The 24,576-nt window shown below is 36.7% G+C and overlaps 5 protein-coding genes across 5 annotated transcripts; 3 read left to right on the top strand and 2 right to left on the bottom strand.

Moving 5' to 3' along the window:
* Positions 1–1,756: 1,756 nt before the first annotated feature.
* Positions 1,757–2,624, top strand: LOC119997472 (UPF0057 membrane protein At4g30660-like). Its single transcript, XM_038844520.1, has 3 exons — positions 1,757–1,902; positions 1,996–2,099; positions 2,239–2,624. The coding sequence occupies exons 2-3, from the start codon at positions 2,010–2,012 to the stop codon at positions 2,374–2,376; spliced, it is 228 nt and encodes a 75-aa protein (XP_038700448.1). The 5' UTR covers positions 1,757–1,902; positions 1,996–2,009; the 3' UTR covers positions 2,377–2,624.
* Positions 2,625–3,638: 1,014 nt separating this feature from the next.
* On the top strand, positions 3,639–4,367 carry LOC119997007. The gene has a single exon (XM_038843780.1). The coding sequence runs from the start codon at positions 3,639–3,641 to the stop codon at positions 4,365–4,367; it is 729 nt and encodes a 242-aa protein (XP_038699708.1).
* Positions 4,368–5,114: 747 nt separating this feature from the next.
* Positions 5,115–6,817, top strand: LOC119997471 (F-box protein SKIP1-like). The gene is made up of 2 exons (XM_038844519.1): positions 5,115–5,544; positions 6,024–6,817. The coding sequence occupies exons 1-2, from the start codon at positions 5,186–5,188 to the stop codon at positions 6,595–6,597; spliced, it is 933 nt and encodes a 310-aa protein (XP_038700447.1). The 5' UTR covers positions 5,115–5,185; the 3' UTR covers positions 6,598–6,817.
* A 3,038-nt stretch (positions 6,818–9,855) lies between these two features.
* LOC119997999 (shikimate O-hydroxycinnamoyltransferase-like) lies at positions 9,856–11,890 on the bottom strand. The gene is made up of 2 exons (XM_038845262.1): positions 11,474–11,890; positions 9,856–10,816 (listed from the first exon to the last, which is right to left on the bottom strand). The coding sequence occupies exons 1-2, from the start codon at positions 11,888–11,890 to the stop codon at positions 9,863–9,865; spliced, it is 1,371 nt and encodes a 456-aa protein (XP_038701190.1). The 3' UTR covers positions 9,856–9,862.
* Positions 11,891–15,044: 3,154 nt separating this feature from the next.
* On the bottom strand, positions 15,045–17,024 carry LOC119996582 (shikimate O-hydroxycinnamoyltransferase-like). Its single transcript, XM_038843271.1, has 2 exons — positions 16,573–17,024; positions 15,045–16,094 (listed from the first exon to the last, which is right to left on the bottom strand). Exons 1-2 carry the CDS (start codon positions 17,014–17,016, stop codon positions 15,201–15,203), a joined length of 1,338 nt encoding a protein of 445 aa, XP_038699199.1. The 5' UTR covers positions 17,017–17,024; the 3' UTR covers positions 15,045–15,200.
* Positions 17,025–24,576: the final 7,552 nt, after the last annotated feature.

Here is a 24,576-nt window from a genome sequence, read left to right as displayed (position 1 = left end):
GAAGACATCCGAGGAGTCCACATAGGACAAATTAATCGAGGATAGAGCATCTAGACAAGACCAAGATGCCCCCGTGGTGTAATACAGAGCATCGCCCCTCAATAAACTGTGATAACCAAACACCTCAATAAAATCAATAGTCTTAAAATAAACCAATCCCACTTAAGAAATGAATCTGGATAAGATTCACCTTATTGTAAATCCCCCTAAGATTAGGGAGAGAATATCTACTCCTATCAAAACTAGAAAGGAGATCTCCAACTACAAGTAAAAGATTATGAACTCTTGCTTTTACTTGCTGCTAGAGACAAATCTTCGAACACAGAGCATCCCCTCTTATAATTTACTGACTTGAGCATCGAAGAGTCCAGTGAAGCACTCTTAACTTTTGTGTTCTCCTATGCAGGCCATTGTCAACAGTACTGAGGACAATATTTGAAGTCAGTACTCTTGCATAATACATCACCAAAACCAAATACAGTTTTGGACGTCATTAGATGAATTATATGATAAACTTTGATAAATATTCCGCCTGTTTGGCAAGGTGGCTCCGCCATACCAAATAGGTCAATTGCGCCAGCGGATCCGTTCGCGCAAAAGAAGCTCCCATTGGGAGCTTCTTTTTGCAACGGTTCTTACCGTTGTAGTTTTTTTTTTTTAATTTTAATGTGTGGGTCCCATACTTTTTATATAAAATTTATTATTATTTTATTAATGGGACATCTAATTGTGTTTAATGATTTAAATATAATTATATTTTAATAAAAATTATAAATTAATTATATTTATGCATTTGTAATTATTATAACAGTAAATTTAATATTGAAATAAAATAATTAAAATTTAAAAATACAAATAAAATATGTATACTTTAAAACTTTTAATTTTATAGGTGTTTAATTTTAATACATAATGATAAATTAAAAAAATACAATAAATGTAACAAAATTAATTTGATTAATTAAAAAAATACTTCAAATTAATTTTAAATATAAATTATATTTGATTAATTAAATTAATTCTTAAAATTAATTTTATTAAGAATTATATTTATTATATTAATTTTAATAACAAAATAATATTATAATACTTTATTTCAACAGTTTTTCCACTAGCGTCAGTTTTTAGTTCACCAAACAACTCACAGCATATTTCACAACTTTAAGCTCAGTATATTTTTCACAGCATTTCCGCTGGCATTGAAAATCAATTTTTCCGCTGTACCAAAAGGAACCATTATATAGTAATAAAATTTTAATTTAAATATAGAAAAAAATCGAACATTTGGTTAGGATTGAGGACATGTTGAGAAAAAAAGGATAAATATTTCAATATTATATGCATATAATTATGCATTATCTAAATATTTAGAGCTAGCACAATTACCAACAACTCCTCATCTGAGAGGTGCCTAAAGCATATACTCGATTTAGTAATACCCAAATTCGAGTATTCACCCCATTTACTTAACAATAAAAAATGAACTTGCACTCCATTATCTCACTAAAAGAAAATTAGAACTTTATGTATAATTTCAATAATTTACTAGAAGTTAAATTTTAGCATTAATTATTTATATGCCCCTTTTCTTATTTTCTCCCTTTAGGGCATGAAACTTTCAATTGGGCTTTGCTGTCCTGTAGGGCCTGTCCCAATTATAGAAACATTGAGCTACATCATGATCCGGCCCACTAACGCCCGAGACCCTCTTCAGATCAACGGCTTAGAACAAAATGGTGACTCGAATTTACGTCATTGGATTGGATCAGTGGATCACCATAGTTCTGCTATAAAACGGCGTAGTTTTAAGTCTTGGATATAACAGCACAGATCGCTACCTTCACTGATGTGACCGACGGACGTTCCCAATTCACTGTCACACGAGCTTTCGTCGAAGATCAGGTCCTCGTTGTTTTCTTATCCATTAAGACTCCATCGCTGTGTATAACATTCGTCTCCAACAATCGCTGACAATTTCATCTAATGTGTCTTTAGATTGAAGCCTCAAAATGCCGAGTAGTTGCGAGATCTGCTGCGAACTCCTAATCGCGGTTTTGCTTCCTCCCCTGGGAGTTTGTTTCAGACATGGCTGCTGCAGTGTACGTTTTTTTCTCACTATATATTTGCATATTTACAAGCATCTGTTCTGTTTGGTTGCCAGTGAAATCAATAATTTCGAATCGTGGATTTGCTATTTGATCGGACTTTTGGATCGAATCATATTCCTTGATTTTGCAGGTTGAGTTCTGCATCTGCTTATTGCTGACAATCCTAGGTTACATTCCTGGAATAATCTACGCTCTCTATGCGATTGTGTTTGTGGATCGTGACGAATACTTTGACGAGTACAGGCGTCCCCTCTATGCGCCGGCATAGTCCAGTTTGATCGTGGCCCTTTGTTTTCGTTTCTTGTGTGTTGAATTGAAAATTTTAGGGCCAGTTCAATCTTTTCAACTTCGATGCTATGAATTGTTCAACTGTCTGGATATTCCATAGCTTCTATGTACTGTTTGATTACCATTCTGGGTTTCATCTGTAATGTTTACGTAATTCACGAAATAAATAATTGTGTGAGATAACATTTAACCACTTGGGTGATAACTTAGTTAGTGAAATCTTTGATTGGGATTGTCCTGGTTTCATTCCTACTTGAAGTAATACCTTTTGTGGCCACGCGTTAGGTTTTGGCCCAACTTTCGTGAGGTGGGAAGCACAGCCTCTGTGCGAGCGTCCGAAAAACAGATTTGCTACATGGTTAGTTATGCCCTCCGTTGTTGACTCTGTTTCTCTCAAGATAGTTCCTTCCTTCCCCTTAATTTAGTGGATCAATTTTCTGAACCCTCTCTCGCTCTCTCCTCTCATATGATCTTAGAACTTTATACTTGAGTGTTTCTTTATCAAAATTACTCATTTTCAAGTTCGGTTTGATGCTTGATCTTCCAAAGAATGTGATCCATGAGTGTTGTCTGTGTTTTGATGCCAAGACTTCATATTTCCTGCTCAATGGATCAGTTTACAGTTTTTGAACTCTCAATCAGCTAGCTTTCCTGCTTCCTCTGTCTGGAGACATTGTTTATGTTGACAATGAAGAAATATGAAATGTTAACCTTTATTCACATTCTATGGCGTCTTTTTTTTCCCTCTAAATATGGTAAAATTTAGCTTGAATAAGGTGATAAGAGTACAGTTGTTTCTTGCTTTCTTTTGGGTTTAGATGTGGCATTAAACAACAGATGAATTTTCTACTTTCTACACAGGAAGAATGGTCATTAATACTATTAGATGATATCATTAGTCAATTGATTGATTGTGTTCACATATTATTATTAGATGATATCAATCAATCAATTGACTAATGATATCATCTAATATATTAGATGATATCATTAGTCAATTGATTGATTGTGTTCACATTGATTTATTGTGTTCACATATCATTATTAGATGATATGATTAGTCAATTGATTGATTGTTTTCACATTGATTGATTGTGTTCACATATCATTCATTGTGTAACTATATATACTACGGCTGTAATACCACAAAGATCAATAATACAAAAAACACTTATTCTCCCAATCTTCCTTTTCTTCATGGTATCGGAGCAGGCCTCCTCTATTCTCTGATTTGTTTTCTAAATGGCCGAAATCACTCCAATCATGTCCGACTCTGGCAGTTCCTCTATCTCTCTACCCTCAAATACTTTTGATGTTCATACAAACCAACGATTATGTTCGGTGTTGTTGAATGAGTTCAATTATCTTCCTTGGTCAAGATCTTTTCAATTAGCTCTTGGTGGGAGATCAAAACTTGAGTTTATTGATAAAAGTATTGTTGTTCCTGATGTCAATTCTACTCAGTATAAATCTTGGATTGCCCAAGATAAGATGGTGCAGACATGGCTACTTAATTCTATGGAATTACATGTTGCTGAAATTTTCAGTTACTATGAATCTTTTGCAGATTTATGGGATGCTGTTAAGGAGATGTATGGAAATCAAAATAATGCGGCACGAGTTTTTCAACTCAAGAGAGACATTGCATGTCTTCAACAGGAAGGTAAATCATTTGTTCAATTTCTTGGTAGCATGAAAAGTATATGGAATGAGTTGTCTGTTTATCGTCCACACACTACTGATTCTGCTGCCATGCATATTGCCTCCAATCCGGTCTTTCATGAGAGAACCAAACATATTGAAGTCGACTGTCATTACGTTCGTGAACAAGTTCAATCTCAGTTAATCTCTACCAAATATACTCGAAGTCAAGACCAACTCGCGGACATGTTCACTAAGGCTCTTTCGTCAGCTCAATTTCATTGGTTACTTTCCAAGCTTGGATCAATCAATATTCTTGCTCCAGCTTGAGGAGGAGTATTAGATGATATCATTAGTCAATTGATTGATTGTGTTCACATATCATTATTAGATGATATCATTAGTCAATTGATTGATTGTGTTCAGATTGATTGTGTCAATTGATTGATTGTGTTCACATTGATTGATTGTGTTCACATTGATTGATTGTGTTCACATATCATTCATTGTGTAACTATATATACTACGGTTGTAATACCACAAAGATCAATAATACAAAAAACACTTATTCTCCCAATCTTCCTTTTCTTCGAATACAATATGAGCTTAATCACTACATGGTGGGCAAGTTCCAGAATGCATGTATTGCACTTGAAAGCAGTAGGTGTCAATGGGACCTTTCTTCCCACTTTTTCCTTTTGTGAACTTTAAACAATGGGATATGGTGGATTGAATAGGAAGTGTGGTGGCATTTTAATGAAAAATTATAAAGTTCCCTGCATGACAAAATTATGAGACAAATAGATGTGGGGGCATAATCACTATCTAGTAACTCTGCAAATTCTTGCATGTTTTGAAATCATTAATACAATATAGAATCAGATAAAGCAGTAAAAAACAATAGAATTTACTTGGTTCGACAATAGTTTACATCTACGAGCAGCAGAGGTTCATATCCTAAACCCTAACCTCCAAGATCAATCCAAGCGGAATGATCCACCTCCTCATCTATCTGTGCTGCAACCATAAACCGTTTGTCTTCTTCAAAAAAAAAATTAAATTACATAAGCAGCCCCCACACCGCCACACGTGTGTTGCCTCCTATATCCTAAATCCTATCCACCCCCTAATTCATTTCACCCGAAGAAATGACCGATAACGAGGAAGGAGGAGAGGGCGAGTCCGGACTCAGGTCGGACTGGGCCGAGATGACTCACGAGTGCCTGACCAACATCCTCTCTCGACTCACTCTGGAGGACCGTTGGAAAGGACCTATGCTCGTGTGCAAGTCCTGGATGCGAGCCTTCAGGGACCGCTCTCTGCACTTTTCGTTCGATCTCGACCCTCAATTCGGATCCGCTTTCGAGTCCGCTCGCTGGTGGTCTCCCGATTTCGAGCGGAAGATCGATTCCATGCTCCGATCGGTTATCAATTGGAGCGATGGTTCCCTAACTGAAATCCGTACCCGTCACTGCTCGGATCGATCCCTCTCCTTCGTTGCTGAACGGTACATACACGGATATATTCGATGATTACATACGTTTACTTCCGTAGTTTTACATATATTAATTTTAGTTATGGTGATTAGATCATGAAGGAATTGAATTTTTTTCTTTGGGGGGAGAATAAAGTTTGTGTGCTGCAGTTTTTTTTACTAATTGCTGCAAAGATAGAGTGATTTCTTTATAAGATTACAAAGATCTTCTAAGAGTGCCTTTAATGAAATGGTTATTCTTATGATTGGATCGAATTGAGCATAGGGTTAAATCCTTAGGCACATTATGGGCATTAGTTTTGTTTGGAATCTGTTTTTGCAGTGCAGATCTTTAAAATTTTTCAATAGGTTGCAAATTGGTGTCAATAAATCTATGGAAGAGTGATTATTAATCGACTGGCTATCATTGTTGATGATTGTAATATTTTGCTTCTGAAATCTCTGTGTTTCTGACATAAGAAACTAAATCAAGTACTTTTGTACATTTCTAGATGCCCAAACCTTCAGATTCTTTCAATCAAGAGCTGCCCAAATGTTACTGATGCATCCATAACTCAGATAGCTTTTGGGTGCCCCAACCTCATGGAGGTGGACATCAGTTACTGCTATGAAATATCCCATGAGTCTCTGGCGACGATTGGAAAGAATTGCCCTAGTCTTGAGGTTTTGAAGCGAAACTTTATGAATTGGTTAGATCCTTCCCAGCATGTAGGAATTGTCCCAGGCGAGTACCTTAATGCTTGCCCTCAAGATGGGGATACGGAGGCATCTGCAATTGGAAAGTTTATGCCTAACCTCAAGCACCTTGAACTTCGGTTCTCCAAGTTATCAGCTAAAGGCCTTGCTCTTATTTGTGAAGGTTGTCCAAATCTTGAGTACTTGGACTTGGCTGGGTGTGCAAACTTGACGAGCCGTGATATTGTGAACTCTTCATCCAACTTAAAGAATTTGAAAGAGATCAAAAAGCCTAATTTCTATATTCCCAGGTCTGTCTTTCACACTGAGAGATATGGCCATTGGAGGTTGTATGATGAGCGTTTCCAAACGGACGTCTTCAGAATTTGATCAGGTGACTTGTAGTCTGATGATTTCCATTGTTAATATATAGTGTTATCCTTGTTTATTGAACTCTGGATATTGTGGTCTGGAGTGAATACATTTCTTTTAATCTCCCCTTGTGTACAAGTATGTTAAATGCTACTGGTTGTTCTGTTTCCAGTAACCTTTGCCTGATATTCTTCTGTTGTTTTTCATGTTTAATGTATGGTGGGTTCCTTTTATTTAATTATTGGGATAGTTTTATTTTCTATAAGTTACTACATCATCTGCCTGACTGCCTCTTCATTATTGTAAATCATTTTTATTTTTTACAATCCTGATAATCATTGGAAATTTGTTTCTTATTGCTGTTCTTTGACCATCCTTTAACAGTTACATTTATCGAAAATTCTTTTTGATTTTTCTGAAATATCTTCTCCTGCAGTCTTTTCTCTTTGGAATAAAGAGAAATTTTAGTTACACCACATAAACTACTAAGTTTACAACTTTTTTTATTTACATAGATATCCCTGTTTGAAATAACAAATATACTTTTTATTAAAAATAAATACTAAATATGTATTTACATATTAAACTAAAAACTTATAAGTTTTACAAAAGAATTATACGAATTACTATCAACTTCAAGAACTCGAAATAAACATTGTTGACAATGCAAAAAATGATCATCGTGTAGAGGCAAATATTTTAGGGTTTCAACAAATACCCTCTGATTATTTGTCTAATCCGATTTTATGAATCTAAATTGAAACAAGGCACCGATACATACATTTGACAAAAAGGATTTGAGATTGGGTTATTGTGGTTTTTTGCTCGTCTAGAACTCTGTCTGGGTTGTAGTTTCTTTGTTGATCAAGTTTTTTTACGGGTTGTTTTCATCCTTTGCTGCAGCAGGGTTAAATGCTAGTGATAATTGTTTTTTATTTCTACGTGGCTGCGTAGAATCTATATGTTGAATGTAATTCTTCTTCTTTTTTTTGTCTGTGTTGAATGTAATTGACGTGGCTTGGTTATAGGTATGAGGAATAATGTCAGACTGGTTATGGGTGTGGCAGCAACTTCTTCCTTGAAGTTCCTTGGTAAAAAATTCTAAACAACAATCATATGGATGGGAACCTTGGGTTGTTTGTGGCTTTACTAAATTCAATGTTTTGAGTTTTCCTGATTCATCTTGTTGCATAGCAATTCAATTTCGACAAAACAATCATGTGAAGTACATGACTGAAATACGTAATATATTTTTAGTTAAATTGGTGAGGTGTGTAAATTTAACACTTCGTTAATCATAATTTTATAAATTAAGGATTGTTTAATTTATCCATTAAATATTTGGTGTAAACTTATCAACTATGGATGTAAACTTATAAGGTAAAAAAATGGTGTAAAGTTGATAATTTATGTTGTGTAAATAAAATTTCTCTGGAATAAATCCTTATATTGCCTGCTTTGTTTCTGTTGACGAATTTTTGGTGGTCTGTATGCCCGTTTACTTCTGTTTAACAATCATAGGATCTTTGAACGTTTCTGGTAATTGGTTAGAGTTATTGTCACATGATCTCACAAAGTGAAATTGGAAAAGCTTTTTTTTTTTTTTTTTACCAATCCACTGATGTTCTTTAAAGATTCCTGCTACCAAATGTAGCTGGCAGGCTATGGCGCTTGTGGGAAGTCTTTTCAGTCTACTATGTGTTTAGATTTGGGGTTGTCAATGGAAAACTATTGATGATTGAACATATGATTTTGCTCGGGATAGGGGGCTGGAATTATTCCAGTAATTTCATCAGATATACACCATCCGATGCAACAATGTATTGATTTGACAACACTACACCCAATACATTCAATGATGTAGATTTGGTGAAATTGCTGGAATGATTCCAGCAAATCCTTTTCCGATTTTGCTCCTCAACATTTCTGTCATGTTTAGTGGTCATGGCTTGATACTGATTAGCTCATCTAATGATTAATTAACGACAAAAATGTATTTTTCGTCCCTTAATCATGGGACGAGTTTCATTTTCGTCTTTAAGCTTTTTTTCTCTCATTTTTGTCCCTTAACTATTGGAAAGTATCATTTTCATCCTTCAAGTGAGATTGGGGGTCGAGAAATGCTTCTGTGACATCTATGTAGTACACCAGAGAAATATGATCTGACAAAATAATAGGATATCATGTTGGATTTTTCCGTTTCTGGAATTATTCGAGGGACAAACGAGATACTTTCTCATAGTTGGGATGAAAAAAGGGAAAAAAAACTAAGGGATGAAACCTGATCAATAATTAAGGGATAAAAAGTATCTTTTTGTCATTAATTAACTATCTGACGACCAGATATCTTTGTGGGGCTCTCAACTGGGATTTTTTTGCGTACTTATTATGCTTTGCCTGTTAGATCTTGATTGAAATATGTGTTACATTCCCCCCAAGGGTGGTCGCCCAAATGGTTGAGCAGGGGACAAAAGTTGCATCAGTAATAATGAATATTTTCATGGGTCGTTGACGTGAATATTTTCTCGGGCCCACAACTTCATATAAATAGCATTCCCATTCGTGGTCATGATCATAAACCCGAAACCCAGAACTGGATCAGGGCTTGAGCAACGTGGAGTCGTAGACTATTACGTGAGACATGCAAGTTGCAGACATGCAGAGTAACAACCTGCAACTTGCATGACATCACCTAATATAGACAACCGACAATCACTTGGTAATAGCTTAGTTGATGAATCTTTTTAGAACTAAAATGTATAGACTCGAAAAGTCCTTAGTTTAATTCCTACTGTGAACCAATATCTTTAGGTCAACGTGTTAGGTTTTAGCCCAATTTTATTATATCATTTTGCTCATGCGCTAGACTTTGACATCGTTATGTGAACCATAAACATGATATACCCATGTTATGCGTATGGACCGTAAACTCATATCGAATGTCTAAAGGACAAATATGTAAGGTTTCGTATGTAGATAATCGACTAATCGTGGTAGATCAACTTTAAGATAGTGTTTGGATTGAGGAATTTGGGAGAAGGGAAGAGACAGATTGCAGCAATGAAGGTCATAATGTTTCCCTAATTCTCTCAATCCAAACACATTCTAAGTCTCTAATCAACAATCATCTCATCAATGCGTGCATTATCATCATTAAAATGACTCTAATTTGTAGCAACCATATTGCAATGATTATTTGTTCATACATTAACACTCTCAACCCTTCAAAAAAACACAAAAACAGCTTCAAAAATTGAAGGGGATAACAAACAAAAACACATGATTAATACTTAACTTCCACAAACTGAACAGCTTGACGTCCATTTTGAACGGGAAACTCCATAGGGTTGTAGTCATAGAAGTAGTCCTCGAAAAGCTTGATGTGTTCACTCTCCAACCCAATTATCAAAGACAAGCTCCCACCATTGATCGGACTCGGCAATATAAATGCCGCACCCTCAAAGTAAATGCTTGCTGGGCCCATGAAAACGGGCCGGCCCCACCCAAAATCAGCATCATATATAGGCAGCCTGGCCCAACTGACAACATGCAGGTTCGGGTACTTGAAGTTGGAACCATGGGTTACCCGTACGACGTTCAGATCTTTTTGTACTTCCAAGTAATCAATCACCGACCTCAAGTAGTCGTCGTCCATTCGTTTTATCGTCTGACGGATCCTCTTCACTGTTTCAATCAACGGTCCAGATTGGATTTCCCTAGCTAGGACTGATAATCTGGCCTTACAAATGGCATTCCCGGAGTAACCACGTGGCAGTGGTGGATTCAATCTAGACCGTCCATCTACTGGAATAAATACACTTGTCACCTCATCGTCTGGAAGGCCACGTGCCTGGCATGCGCACCGCCATATGTGTGCAGCCAAGACTTCATAGCTACTGTAATTATTCGATCCCGCGTTGGCTTTCAGGGTCTTGAGCTGGTCTGGCGTGATTTTGAGGATGGCTATGGAGGTCGAGAGGGGAGTCGAATGTAATTGTTTGGTTTGTTTGGGGGTATATATGGAAGGTGAGTGTTTAAATTCATTGTGGTGGAATGAAGGGGTGGGTGGAACCCGAGCACGAAGCAGATCGTGATCGAATACTGGCGGTGCGGTCACGGCGAGGCCACGATTCATGTCAGACCATGTGTTGATGAAATGCAGAGCTGCGGTGCCGTCTACCAGTGTGCGGTGGAACCCAACTCCGAGACATACACCTCCACATTTGAAAAATGTCACCTATTAAGATCACCCATTGGATTTCATTAGATTAAAATTATTATTTAATAAATTATTATTCTTTTCTTACAAAAAAAATTCTCTTCAATAATATTAATACATTTGCTCAACTATAGAGGGTATTTTTAAGCATAAAATTACGCTATTCCATGTCGGATTTACTTATGTCCCCTGTAAAGCACACTCTCCATCGAGAGGAATATGCTCGTGGGTTGGTTCAATCCGTAGACCCATCGAATGTTAAATAAAATGGCATACATTGAAAAAAATTGAGGGAAGAAAAGTGTTTTATAAATTAAAATAAACTACGTACTCTCAATCGTAGAAAGTTCTTTTGAAGACAAAATTGAGCGGGACTTTAAACCCAAAGCAAACTTTTCAACAATCATTTGTGTTGAATTTTCTTACAATTTATAAAATATTCCATTATCGCTCAATTATTGAAATAAATCAATAATTATTTTAGTCCACATAATTTCAAAACATTGATAACCAAACTACAATGTGTTTGTTTATTTATTTATTTTTGGCATATAACTAAAAATAAAGCTTCTAATAATTGAAAAAAAAAAGTCGAAATAAACTTAGTTCTTCTTGATAAGTCACAATATGAATGCAAAATCATGCAAGAGATAAGCCATAATTAATGGTTATTACCTGCAACAGGAGGAGAGGATATGAAGAGATGTCCATGGAAGAATAATCAACAGAAGGAACAAGAAGCTTAAGCTGTGAAGTAGGAGCATTGAAGTCAACAAAATCATCAATCTCACAACTTGTTTCTGCTTCAATGAACAGAACTCCCTCACCATTGCACTTCACTTCAATCCTCCCATCTTCGTCCCAACCAAGTCTCCCTGCCACCGGATAGAATGGCACCAGGACTCTGCTCAGAGACTCCTTGAGCACGCCAGTGTCGAAAAAATCAGAGCCGCCATTGTTGGATTTGTAGAAATATACAGTGGAGAGATGCATCCTCGAAGCCACCACATCTAGGTTTGAGCACCATAAGGTCTTGTTTGGGGTGGCTTGGGCAGGATGCACAGTTGTTGACTCCATTATGCGAATCTTCATTGGCCTGGTCTTCACATCCAATCAACATATATAAACACACATGAAAATATATATATATATATATGTATGTATATGTATATGTGTATAAACTGTTTGTTCATAATTAGTAGTTAGTTTTGACAAACCAAAAATAGGAAGAGAAAAAAAACGAAGGAAAAGATGGTTAACCTTTAATGGAGTAGTTCTTGTGTGAGGAAATAGTGAGAATTGGCTGTTATATATATAGCTGTCGAATTTTCTCCTTTTTTTAATTTTTTTTTTTCAAAAAATTATATTTTTTGAATCTAATTTATTTACGTGGACCCCAATTGTGGATTTCCCAACTGTACTACTGTCATGATTTGATAATTGGTATCCTTTTAGGTTAAATTAAAAATATATATTCGAATTTGTGCAATAACAATAATTGAAGAAAAACTGATACTATTATTTTCAATTTAACTATACTAAATTTGTAGGAAGGTGGGTGGGTTTTGTGGCAGGAATTGAACCAAAATTGTACGACCCTAACCCCAACCACGTCCCCACGTACAAATCTCTCTCACTAGATATTTTTTTATTTTATTTTATTGGCTTGTTCGGTTAGTCAAGTCGAGAAGGTATGCATGATTTTATATCAAAGGAATATGTCGATCTTGTCGAGACGCTCTCTTCTTGATCACTACGTCTCATGTGACCTCCTCGGCCTGCTTTCTTCTAGGATGGGCACTTCATTTCTACCTTAGTCGGCTGTCAGGTGGATCCTCAATCGAAGTTCTCCTCTACGTCTTATGTCACGTATCATGATTCTAGTGTAGGGTAATTTTGATATCATGAGACCTGATCGCGAGAAAATAACATTTTGACTTGGTCTTAGTTTGTCTTATGGGGATGTCATAAATTCGGGATGGGGAGAGCTGAAATCCCTTCTAAGGGTGTCACAACCCACCGAGCCCATTTGCAACTTTCTTCTCCGCAATCGTCAAAATCGTCCTTCGCATCGTCTTCTTCCCAAAATCCTCAACATGGGCGACTAAACTAAAGTTTTCTTGATGATTCAGGGCTCGAATCACTCCTGATATCCCATTACAAAACTTGAATCTCAATAAAACTGAAGATTTAAACTTCAACCGATTTGAGATAATTGAAAGAGAAACCCAATTGCAGACTCAATAAAACTAAAGATTCAGCTCTTGGTGATGTGGAGGCGTGGCTATGGTGGACTTTGCCGATTAGCTATGGTGGAAACTGGAAAGCCAGAGTTCCATAGAGAAACAATTGCGTCTTTAAGAGTGTGTTTGGATGAATAAGGGATTTGGGTAAGGGTGGAAGTGGTTCGGTTCGATTCGGGTTCTGATTAAACCCAAATTTTTCGGTTTCATATTTAGCAAAACCAAACCAGATCGAATAACATATATAAATCGGATTAAATCGAACCGTAAATTTCGGTTTCGATATTCGGTTTTCAATTTAAACCGATATAATTGAAAAATTATTTCCCATATCCAATTATATTGTAATTTTATTAAGTAATTTTGATTATATTGTAATTATATATAAAGCATTAAACACTAAATGTGTAACTTTACACTAATTAAGTAAAAATGGTTATTATAACATATTAACATTAACTACATGACACAAATATATATATATATATATAATAAAAATATATGTAAAAATAATTTCGGTTTTCGGTTTTAAACCGAAAATAAAATTTTCGAACCGAACCGTGAACCGTAAACCGAAAACCTATAAACCAAACCAAACTAAAAAATACGGTTTGGTTTTCGGTTCCGTTTTCGATTCTGTTTTCGGTTTTTAACAGCCCTAGATTTGGGGAGAAGAGAAGAGAAGAGAATGGAAGAGAAGAGAAAGGGAAGAGAGATAAGGAAAGAGAAATGAAGGCATAATATTTTTTCATCCCCATGTTTGAATAGATAAAAAAAAAAAAAGAATAATATTGGTTTATTTTATTAATTTATCTTTACCTTTTATGTTTAAGTATTATCTTGGAGAGTAAAATAAGTTTTTTGACTTATAAATAGTTTAATTAGGTATCCATTCCCTCCAAATGATCTCATTTTGAGATGACGTATTTTGACAAAACTTTAACGAAATCTTTTCCTCAATTCTCTCCAAATCTCTCTCTTTAGTTTTTACTAAACTATCCAAATAAGAGAATTGAAAAGAAACTCACTTTTTCTTCTTTTTTTTTTTTCAAATCCCTCAATCCAAACACACTCTAAGAGACACACTAAGAGAGAAAGAGTCATAGAGAAAAAGGATGAGAGAGAGTCTTTCAATTTCAGCTATAAGATTCAAATAATACTTCAAATTTAAAACAATTTCAGGAATTTCACCTCACACCATTTCAGCCCCACTAAGCCACATCCCCCATAAATTCAATCCGTATGGGAACGTCTTTTTAAGACTTTTATTATTACTTATCTTCCACACCACCCTATCTTCTGTCATTATCATAAATGTCGCATCCAAATAAATGTTTTATTGTTAAAAATAGATAGTAAAAGGTCAAAGAAAACCATAAATAATATAACCAAACTAAAGAGTTTCATAATGCAGAGCGGGACTATACATGCAATAGCCACCGCCTCGATACCTGAGCGCACAGACTTAATGACATGAGTCTAGGCCTATATAAGATGTCATAAGTAAAAATTTATACGGTGTGATTCTTGTTAAACGAAAAAAGAGTATCAATATTGATAACAATATATAACCAATTAAGTTTTTATTTAAATAGCATCAACATTGCATAATTATGTTTTTTTTACAATAACGAAAACACTTTTCACTCTTTCCTATACTCAGGGATTTCACTTGGAAAAGAAAATGTTTCATACTATTTAATGGATTCGGGATCACAACTATGGGTTCCTATATATGTACAAGATCATGTTGCACTTACCAATGAGGCCATATCGATTTGTATTTCACGGAAGAAATCAATTATAAACACTAATATAATTATACCTACTCTTCATAGACAAATTGGAAAAACCTGTATAATGTCATTCTCGATTAAAAAAATTATATCAATATTCGTAATAATACATAATTAAGTTTTTATTTAATATAGTCAGCAATGCAACATCAAATATTGTAGGACAATCGAAAATTCATAGGATTTGAATTGCACACCAAACAAATAGATACTCAAATAGAGAACCACGAGTACCTTAGATGACCCTCATATGTGTGAAATCTCATGGATGTCTCGAGTTCAAGCCTCCCCCATCTCCTTCCTCTTCCTCTGTAATAAAAAAAATAGATATTCGAATATCTTTTTGCTAATCCCTATTAATTTTCACAACCTAGATGGCATGAGGGCATAAAAGTATTTTTCGAATAGTTTAATGCGACCACCCTCCAACCCAATCAATAACATTAAGCTTCCATCATTGACTGGACTGGGCAATATGTAAGCTGCGCCTTGAATATAAATACTCGCTAGGCCCATATAAATGGGCCGGCCCCATCCAAAATCAGCATCATGCAATGGCAGCCCAGCCCAACTAACAACATGAAGATTTGGGCACTTGAAAGCATGAGTTGGACGCACGAGGTTTAGGTGCGGTTGGACTTCCAAATAATCAATGATGGACCTCATGTAATCATCGTCCATTCGTTTTATGACTTTGTGGACCCTCTCCACAGTTTGAATCAACGGTTCAGATTGGACTTCACCGGCTAAGCTCGGTAATCTAGCCTTAAAAATCGCATTACCAAAGTAACCACGTGGCAGCGGTGGATTCAATCTGTGCCGTCCATCAACAGCCATATATAGGTTTGTGATCTCATCAACAGGAAGGTCACGTGCTTTGCACACGCAACGCCAAATGTGGGCTGCCAAGATTTCGTAGGTACTGTAATTTGTGAGATTGGCTTTCAGGGTGTTGAGTTGAAGGGCTGTGATCTTCAGGGTCGCGGTGGAAATATAGAGGGGACTTGATTGTAATTCCTTGGTTTCTTTGGGGGTATACAAGGGACGTTGTTGATCAAATTCGATGTGAATGAATGAAGGGGTAGGTGGGTCCCGAGCACGGAGAAGATCATGATCGAATATCGGTGAAACGGTGGCGGAGAGGCCACGTGTCATGTCAGACCATGCGTTGACGAAATGGAAAGTCGAAACGCCATCAAATAAGGTATGGTGAATTCCAACTCCAAGACATACTCCTCCACCTTTGAAAAATGTCACCTACCAACATGAATAAGAAATGAGAATATATCTTTTTTAGGATTCAATTTGTTCGCAATATTAAGAAATGGCTACCACTAGATTAAGAACAAATAATGAGATTTATTGGATGCGTTTTGTAATGTGTTTACACCTGTTAAATGTATCGTATTTGGTTTGAACGCACCGAGTTTAGGCAAAAATATTTTTGGTCAAACAATGCATTATGATTCCACCGCCATCACGGTGAGTTGTTTCAACATTTGAAGCATCTCCGTTGAATGCATTTTCGACGTTAAACCACATAACTTTTTCTACTGAAAAATATCCAATTTTATCTTTACCTCCCCCACAAAATTTTTAATGATGCGCCAATCAATTTTTGTTATCGCAATTAAACTCACTTCACCACAGTTTCAAAACTTGTCTCATTTTATTGCAAGATGTCAAAACACAACGCATTCCTTAACAGACCCAATATAAAATATGAAATTATTACCTGTGAAAGAAAGAGAGGATAGGAAGACATGTCCGTTGAATAGTCAACGACCGGCACTAGCGAAGCATGAGAATTGAAGCGATGAAGAAAATCATCAATACAACGATCTGTATGGGCTTCAAGGAACAACACTCCCTCACCATTGCAGTCGACTTCGATCCTACCATTTGGGTCAAATCCAAGTCTGCCGGCGACAGGATAGAAGGGCACCAGGACCTTACTCAGAGACTCTTTAAGCATACGAGTGTCAAAGAAATTTGAATCATAGCTGTGCCTGTAAAAGAAGACAATAGAGACGTGCGTTCTTGATGCCACCACGTCCATGTTTGAGCTCCACAGTCTCTTTTTAGGTGTATCTCCGGCTGGACGTACAATTGTAGACTCCTTAACTTGAATCTCCATCGATGAATGTAAGGCAGTGCAACTAGATAGGGTTGTGATCATATGGTATGTTTTGGACCTCTTGATAGTTTTATATATAAAATAGAAAATGATAAAGATCTCAGTAGTTGGTATTCAAATAATCCTATCTACTGATCAGTTGGATGCATAGGGATCTAAGTGAATTCGTGAGTTCTACATGTCTGACATGATGCACATGATATCATGTGCGTGCAACTAAGTAGTTAAGATAACTAGGATCCAAGTCTGTTGAGATACCTATCCTTATTTAAAAAAAACAACCAACTACAATATGTAGTCAATGTACACACCCACACACATGGTGGGTTTCAATTATTGGGCAAACCCGCAAAATTCTTGCCAAGAGTAGGGATGGCAAAAAAACCCGATTCGAGCACTATCCATAGGGTATCCGGTCCATTTAAAATCCGAAAACCGATCCTATAGGTTTTGGAAATGGTTTTGGTTTTGGTTTTCAAACCCGTCATGGTTTAGGGTCGGGTTTGGTTTTTGATACCGGGTTTAGAGTACCCGAACCGTTTAATAAAAAGATTCATTATAGTAATAATATTATAAATCATCTATAAAGGTATACTACTAGGATACTAAATTATAACATGATAAAACATATTAAAACGTATATATTTATAGAATCATACTAATAAAACTATAAATTACACTAATTTGACTTATAAAATCATATTAATTTATATTAATATAATATAATCATCAAAGAAAAAATAAAAATATTAATTTATATTAATATAATCATCAAAGAAAAAATAAAAATATTGTAAGTTAAATGGTAAATGGATACCCGATGGTAAACTGTTATGGAACGGTTCCGGGTTTGGAAATTTAAATGGTTTTTAAAATGGTTTTGGAACGTTTTGGTATAGAGTATTTTAAATAGAAACAGTTTTGGTATTTCCTAATTAGAAGGGTACCCGACCCGTTGCCATCCCTAGCCAAGAGATTCATTGACCTATCACATTTAGATTTTGTTAGATTTTGTCAGTGTGATATCTATAAAGAGAGTTTTTTTTTTCCGTACAGGGATTATTGGATGTTTTAAATACCAATATAGAACTCGCAAACATTTTTTTACCAAAATGGTATTTGACGCTGTCATGAACAGCGTCATCAGGAATGACACTGTCTCTAGTAGCGTCACTAGTGTTAGTAATTTTTCAAATCTAAAGACGCTCTTTGGAACAGCGTTTTCATTATATTTTAAAAGTGACGCTGTTTATAATAGCGTCATTAGTAAAAACATTAATGATGACGCTAGCACAAACAACGTCATTGTAGTGCCAATTGGAAATTTGCAAACCGTTTATGAGAACCACGACAAACCAACCTGTAAAAAATTGAGACAATCACAATATCTGATGGCATAATAACACGTAGTGAATAACACGACATCATATAACATATAGTACGAATTCAAGTTTCTAATTCATTCAAACACTAAAGTTAAGTAATAAAATCAAAGCGGTTTAAATGCCAGTCCTCCGCCTAGTACGTGGCGGCCAAGTGCTAGGGGTAGTAGATGGTGCTGGAGCCTGAGCTTCTTGTGTCAGTTGTGATTGCTGAAATGTGAAGTCAGTACCAAATCCAGCATGTCCGCGTGCTCTACCTCGTGTACGTCGAGGAACTCGTGGTGGTCTACCTTCTCCAGCATTTGTCATAACATCAGCTAGACGATGTCCCTCACCGAGCTCATCCAGAATATCACGACAAGTTGCGAACTAGTTGTGGGCAACAGCATCATTAACCGCATCCCTCAAAGAAGCAGCAGCTCTCCTAGCACCCGCCAATTCCAAAATTGCCTGCGTACCAATGAAAGATAAAGTAATTAGTTGTTTGGAACAATGCACAATTTATTTATGGATAAATGATAGAAGATTTACCACACGCTGTAATCTACTTCCGTGAGGCTCATACTCCAATATTGGACGAGTAGGGGCTATAGCGACAGATGTAATAGATCGACATGTAATAGATGAATACCACTGCATGTAGGCCTCAAGACTCGTATACGGGAACCGCTCCTGCACTATTCTATTTAACCGATCATCCCATTGGACTAGCCACTCCGCGTGATGGTCAACCCAATTAACATCCCCGCGACCCCTTCGGGTAATTTCATGTAACTTGTCAATGGTATCCACTGGATCAGGTATATGTTGAGATAGCCCGAACTGTCTCATAACACGATAAGGACAATGAAGCTCTACTATCTCGAAGCATATTAAGGGAACGATCGATCTCCATACTCGAGCACCCTCAATGCACACCACTGGTGCAACAGTCAATCGCTCTGGAGTATATGGCATCCACTCAACCTATTATCAAAATATTTGATTATTCATATTGTTTAGATGCACGTAACAACTATTTAAGTAGTTTAATAACATTTGTCATCGTTGTACCTGGTGATGGGCTTGTCAATCTAACTCATCTCTTGCAAATAAAAGGACTTGTCGAGGATTATGTCTGTAAGTCCTACGAGTACTCCATCTACAGAACATTATCATTAGATTGAATGCAAATCAATTATGTTATATCAGGAGCATAAATCAATTATATTACCTAGCCCCAAGTGGTCGTAATGGCTCCTCTCCTCCAGCAATATAAGCCTCTCCAGGTGGCTGAAATGGAGGTACCTCTAATCGGCATAAATGCAATCTCTCCCAAGACCATAACTGCATATATACAAACATTAGTAGACATCCTAAACCCCAAACAAACATGAGAAAATAACAATATTTTTAATACCTGAAGTAGAAGCACACATCCACCCATCTGTCTCGTACCCTGCATACACCCTCGGCATAAATTCCGATACAAGCATGCCAATACAGCACCTCCCCAACTAAGTTCGCGCATCGCCTGTCGATCTTCTAATAAAGGTGGATACATTAGTGAAATATTATCTCCTATGGTGCTGGTGAAAAGTATGCTTCCAAACATGGCCATAATATACGCCCTAGCATAACACTGTAGAACCTCATCCGGTGCATCATCATGAGGTGGATTGAGATGACCAAAATGCCTACATAGCCATGTCAGGGACAAAGATGCACCGGTCCTCTCATTACTATTAGCCACTCGACCAAGTAATCGCATCATCACCTCATCCCAATGATGTTGTCCAGTCCCAATAACTGCTGGTCCGTCTACTCTAAGTCCCAATAAAATCGCAACATCCTGTAATGTGACTGTCATCTCACCACCTCGTATGTGAAAAGTGTGAGTCTCGCGTCTCCAACGCTCAGCTAATGCAGTCAATAATCCTTGGTCGAGCTTAATATGACCAATCTGAGTGACACCATAAAACCCCGACTGAATAACAAAGGGTCTGACACGTGCATCTAATGGCCATAGTTGATGATGTCTAAAGGTGATATAGTCCCGCACATACTACAAAAAGAAATTTTATTTTTACAAAGTTATATTTTATCGAGTTAGTATTTATAACACAAAATATACTAACCTGGCCACTAGAAACACCCTCAGATCGATGCTCAGACTGCATTGTTAAAACACTGCCATCCGTCGGTTTAGAAACTGCGGACCTAGTGGCTCGAGGGGCTGTCCGAGCACTGCGCGTATGCGCCATATATCAACTCTCAGAATCTGCATTAACAATGATAATTAGTAATGTAAAAAAAAATTATATCAATACTTAAAAAAATATCAATTACATTAAATTCACGACCTTCAGCCCGGGAATTTCCCGCCTCAATCCTCCGCATTACAAAATATTTATTTGAACGGTAGAAGGTTAACTGGACTAGGGCAGTAACTGGCAAAAACCTCCCACCTTTCAAGACGCTGTTGAAAATTTCAGACATATTTGTAGTCATGTTTCCATATCGATGGCCATCATCATATGATAATGCCCACTTTTCAACCCCATCTTTTTGAAGATAAGTCCATGCTTCTGGTTTGTAAGTTTTCATCCTGGACATCCATAAGTCAAACTTCTCCTTCATTGGCTCATTCGCCATCAGCTTAACTGTCTCCTTCAATTGTGTATCCTTGAACTTGTCCATGAAATTGCTAACAAAGTGTCTAGAACAAAACCTGTGGTATGCAAATGGCTCGGGCCATCGCTCTCGCATTGCCCTTTTAATGCTAGCATGACGATCAGATAACACACAAATACCAGCTCGGTCTGTCACATATGTACGAATACAATCTATAAACCATTCCCAATTGGAATTATTTTCATTATCCACAAGTGCATAACATAAGGGAAAAAGGTCATTGTCTGCATCAAATGCCACTGCAATCAACAATTTACCCTTATACTTGCCATATAGATGGGTGCCGTCAATACTTATCAACGGGCGACAAAATTGAAAACCAACAATACAAGGAGCGAATGCCCAAAACACCCGTTCAAATACGGCCGCTCCCCTAATAACTTCCTTATGATGAAAATTGACAACTGATCCAGGATTAGAGATTTGCAAAGCATGAAAGAACCGAGGTAGAACATTGTATGACTCTTCAAATGTACCAAACAACTTTTCCATAACTTTCTGTTTTGCTGTCCAAGCCTGCCGATACGATACTGAGTACCCTAAATGTGTTTCGGCATGTGCTTGGATAGCTGCAATGTTTATCTTCAAATCAGCTTTTACCAATGAAAACACCTCTTCAGATAGATACTCTGAATTCAATTGTTTATGGCGTTGATTGAGTGAAGCGTTTGTGCAAGTATGGGGACCCTTCATCACTGTTATCTTGAAAACATTCAAATGTTCGTTCAACATTGCCCGAAGATACCATGTACAATTTGGCTCCTTCACACATCTTAATTGAACTACCCCTCTTTTCGAACATTCTGTCTTATATTGGTAATTGTTTTTTATGTGCCAAGTCTTAACCGCATGGAGTAATTCCTTCTTATTTTCATAAACTTGGCTGGCTACAATGTCATCATACTCAACTTGACGATTGTACTCCCAATCATTACAGCTTGCCTCTCCAAGTGTACCAACATTTCCAAAATCATGAATTGGATATGGCATATCAGATTGATCCATAGCATCGTCAAATCCCGCCATATTGTCTACCCTGGAAACAGGTATGTTCAAATCATCATTGTCACTATCATCAGAATCAAAGGAATATTCATCTTCTTCACCTTCCAAATTGTTGTTTGCAATTGCTGAATCAAAAAGATTATCATCTTCTCCATGACATATCTCCGGAATAAATATGAGATTCACTGAATGTGATTGTGGCTGATATGAACTACCACCATCATTTTCATCGGATAATCCAAATGAAAATGTTTGATTCCATGGTGTCGTCATTATCACCTTCACCAAAACATACCAGAATTAACATATCAACTAGGCTATCATCCCACAAATTAATAATCAAACCTGACTGTAATTGAAAGCCTAATCTTGTACCAAATCCAAAAACCCAATAACCTATATCAAACTTGGCAGCAATGTAAAGCCTAATCGTGTCTATTGTACAATGCATAACCAAAATTATCATTCCAATAATACCAAATTCACTTATATCTAAACCCACAATCCCATCAAAAATATTATCACAATAATCTAAATGAACTACACATAAATTGCATTAATCTAAATGAAAAACCGACTATTACCTTTGGTGGATTTGTCACGGGCTGTCAAGATTATCTCGGTGGAGGAAGTGTCCGAAAATCTCTCAACCAAGGATGCTGCAACTCAAACCGGGGAGGAAGAAAGTGGGCAACACCTGCGGCACGCCGGACGAGGAAGAACGCACGTGGTGGAGTAGCCGGAGCCACGCCGGTGACGGAGAGTCCACAGATGGGTTGCGCCTTACCTTTTCTCTGATTTTAGGTTTTGTTACTCGTTTTGCGAAATGACTCTGCCTCCAGACCCATTTCTTATTCTTAAAGATATGACGCTGTTTGGAACAGCGTCATTTCCCGATCTACAATGACGCTGTTAGTAACAGCGTCATTGAAACAAATCTTTAAAGACGCTATTTTTAATAGCGTCATAAGTATAAAAACTTCATATCTTCAAATGACGTTATTGCTAAAGGCGTCATTAGTGTAGTAATTTTTAAAAACATTTGACGCTATTGTATACAGCGTCATTATATTAAAAAAATTTTGATGACGCTGTTCGTATCAGCGTCAAATATCATTTTGGTAAAAAATTGTTTGCGAGTCCTATATTGGTATTTAAAACATCCAATAATCCCTGTACGGAAAAAAACTCCTGCAAAGAAAGCAAAATTGATGATGTATTGCATGTGTTGCAAGACAGAATAGCATGGACCCATGATCTGGAAAGAAAGATCCTGCCATGTTATTTAATTTGAAATAATTGAACGAATGGGTCCCCTTTGTTAGATTTTGTCAGTGTGATCTCTGTAAAGAAAGCAAAATTGATGATGTATTGCATGTGTTGCAAGACAGAATAGCATGGACCCATGATCTGGAAAGAAAGATCCTGCCATATTATATGTATTATGAAAATGATAATACTTAACACCCTTAAAATGTGATCCCAAAAGATCTTTATTTAATGTGGAGTGTTGGATGTAAAGTGAGTCTTACATGTGTGTTTTTCATCAATGACTATTTTAATATCACATAGATTTGGGAGACATTTGAAGGTTTTTAGCATTATCCTTATGAAAAATAGTTTATGCAATGTCGGAATTGATCGCAAAAGAGGGATCTGGCAGATCTGTTCACGTCCCCTTCCGCCACGTCCAATAATACTAACATCATTCGCGTGCTAGACCCAGTTTCGGACTCGCCGTTTTAGGGTATACATTATATAGATGTTTGGTGAAACTTGATCTAGATGTAGAGTATATAATGTTAATTTACCAATAAATACAGTATGTATTAACAAAAAGACATTACTGTGTTGATTTTGATCTCTCAGATTTTTTAAATTTTACTCAAGCAAAACTTATGGGCTGATTTGGCCATTTTTTAATTTTGTTTTGGAAGTGCAGAGGGAAGCGAGAGAGAGAGACGAGAGACGGCTTCTAAGCGCTTCACGAGAGAATTTAGAGGGAAAAAGAAAGTAATTTATGGAGGGAGCAAAATAAGAGAAAGAAAGAAAAACCAAAAATAAAAAATATTTTAATCACACAATTTTCCCGTTGGTATCACTAATTGCATTTTAACACCTGAAAGAACAAGGACTTCCATAAAAACTGAACAAGGACTTCCATAAAAACTGAGCCATCGTTTGATTCGCAAAATCCAGATTCCACCCCAACCTCCCCGTCTCTAGCGGATAGAAGGTATTACCAGGTCTCCCCACCGGACCATCTCTCTCGTGATATTTGCAACAACACAAAAGCAGACCCAGATTGAAAATTGAATCACATTATTGTAATTAATTCATTTTAGTAATGTTAAGATGGGTGGCAGTTGCATAATAGCTGCAGTCGTCGATCATCTCCAATTCTGATGCCTTCGTCCTCAGCCCTGTCAAGATCGTGAAGGTTTTTTTTGGAGAAATTTTATTTACACACCACAAAAAAACATCTTTGGACTATTTTTTTTGAATATGATAAGTTTACACAAAGAAAATATAAATCTACTAA

This window comes from Tripterygium wilfordii, chromosome 4, assembly GCF_013401445.1.
Source record: "Tripterygium wilfordii isolate XIE 37 chromosome 4, ASM1340144v1, whole genome shotgun sequence".
NCBI lineage: Eukaryota > Viridiplantae > Streptophyta > Magnoliopsida > Celastrales > Celastraceae > Tripterygium > Tripterygium wilfordii.
The sequence above is the reverse complement of the archived record's forward strand: the minus strand, read 5'-3'. Positions and strand labels throughout refer to the sequence as shown.

What these genes read in the sequence shown, in the direction of transcription:
- LOC119997472 (XM_038844520.1), top strand. Translation starts at nt 2,010, where the DNA reads ATGCCGAGTAGTTGCGAGATCTGCTGCGAACTCCTAATCGCGGTTTTG. An exon ending in TCAGACATGGCTGCTGCAGT is followed by an intron (nt 2,100 to 2,238) that starts GTACGTTTTTTT and finishes TTGATTTTGCAG; the next exon opens with GTTGAGTTCTGCATCTGCTT.
- LOC119997007 (XM_038843780.1), top strand. Translation starts at nt 3,639, where the DNA reads ATGGCCGAAATCACTCCAATCATGTCCGACTCTGGCAGTTCCTCTATC.
- LOC119997471 (XM_038844519.1), top strand. Translation starts at nt 5,186, where the DNA reads ATGACCGATAACGAGGAAGGAGGAGAGGGCGAGTCCGGACTCAGGTCG. An exon ending in CTCTCCTTCGTTGCTGAACG is followed by an intron (nt 5,545 to 6,023) that starts GTACATACACGG and finishes GTACATTTCTAG; the next exon opens with ATGCCCAAACCTTCAGATTC.
- LOC119997999 (XM_038845262.1), bottom strand. Translation starts at nt 11,890, where the DNA reads ATGAAGATTCGCATAATGGAGTCAACAACTGTGCATCCTGCCCAAGCC. An exon ending in ATCCTCTCCTCCTGTTGCAG is followed by an intron (nt 10,817 to 11,473) that starts GTAATAACCATT and finishes TGATCTTAATAG; the next exon opens with GTGACATTTTTCAAATGTGG.
- LOC119996582 (XM_038843271.1), bottom strand. Translation starts at nt 17,016, where the DNA reads ATGATCACAACCCTATCTAGTTGCACTGCCTTACATTCATCGATGGAG. An exon ending in ATCCTCTCTTTCTTTCACAG is followed by an intron (nt 16,095 to 16,572) that starts GTAATAATTTCA and finishes TCATGTTGGTAG; the next exon opens with GTGACATTTTTCAAAGGTGG.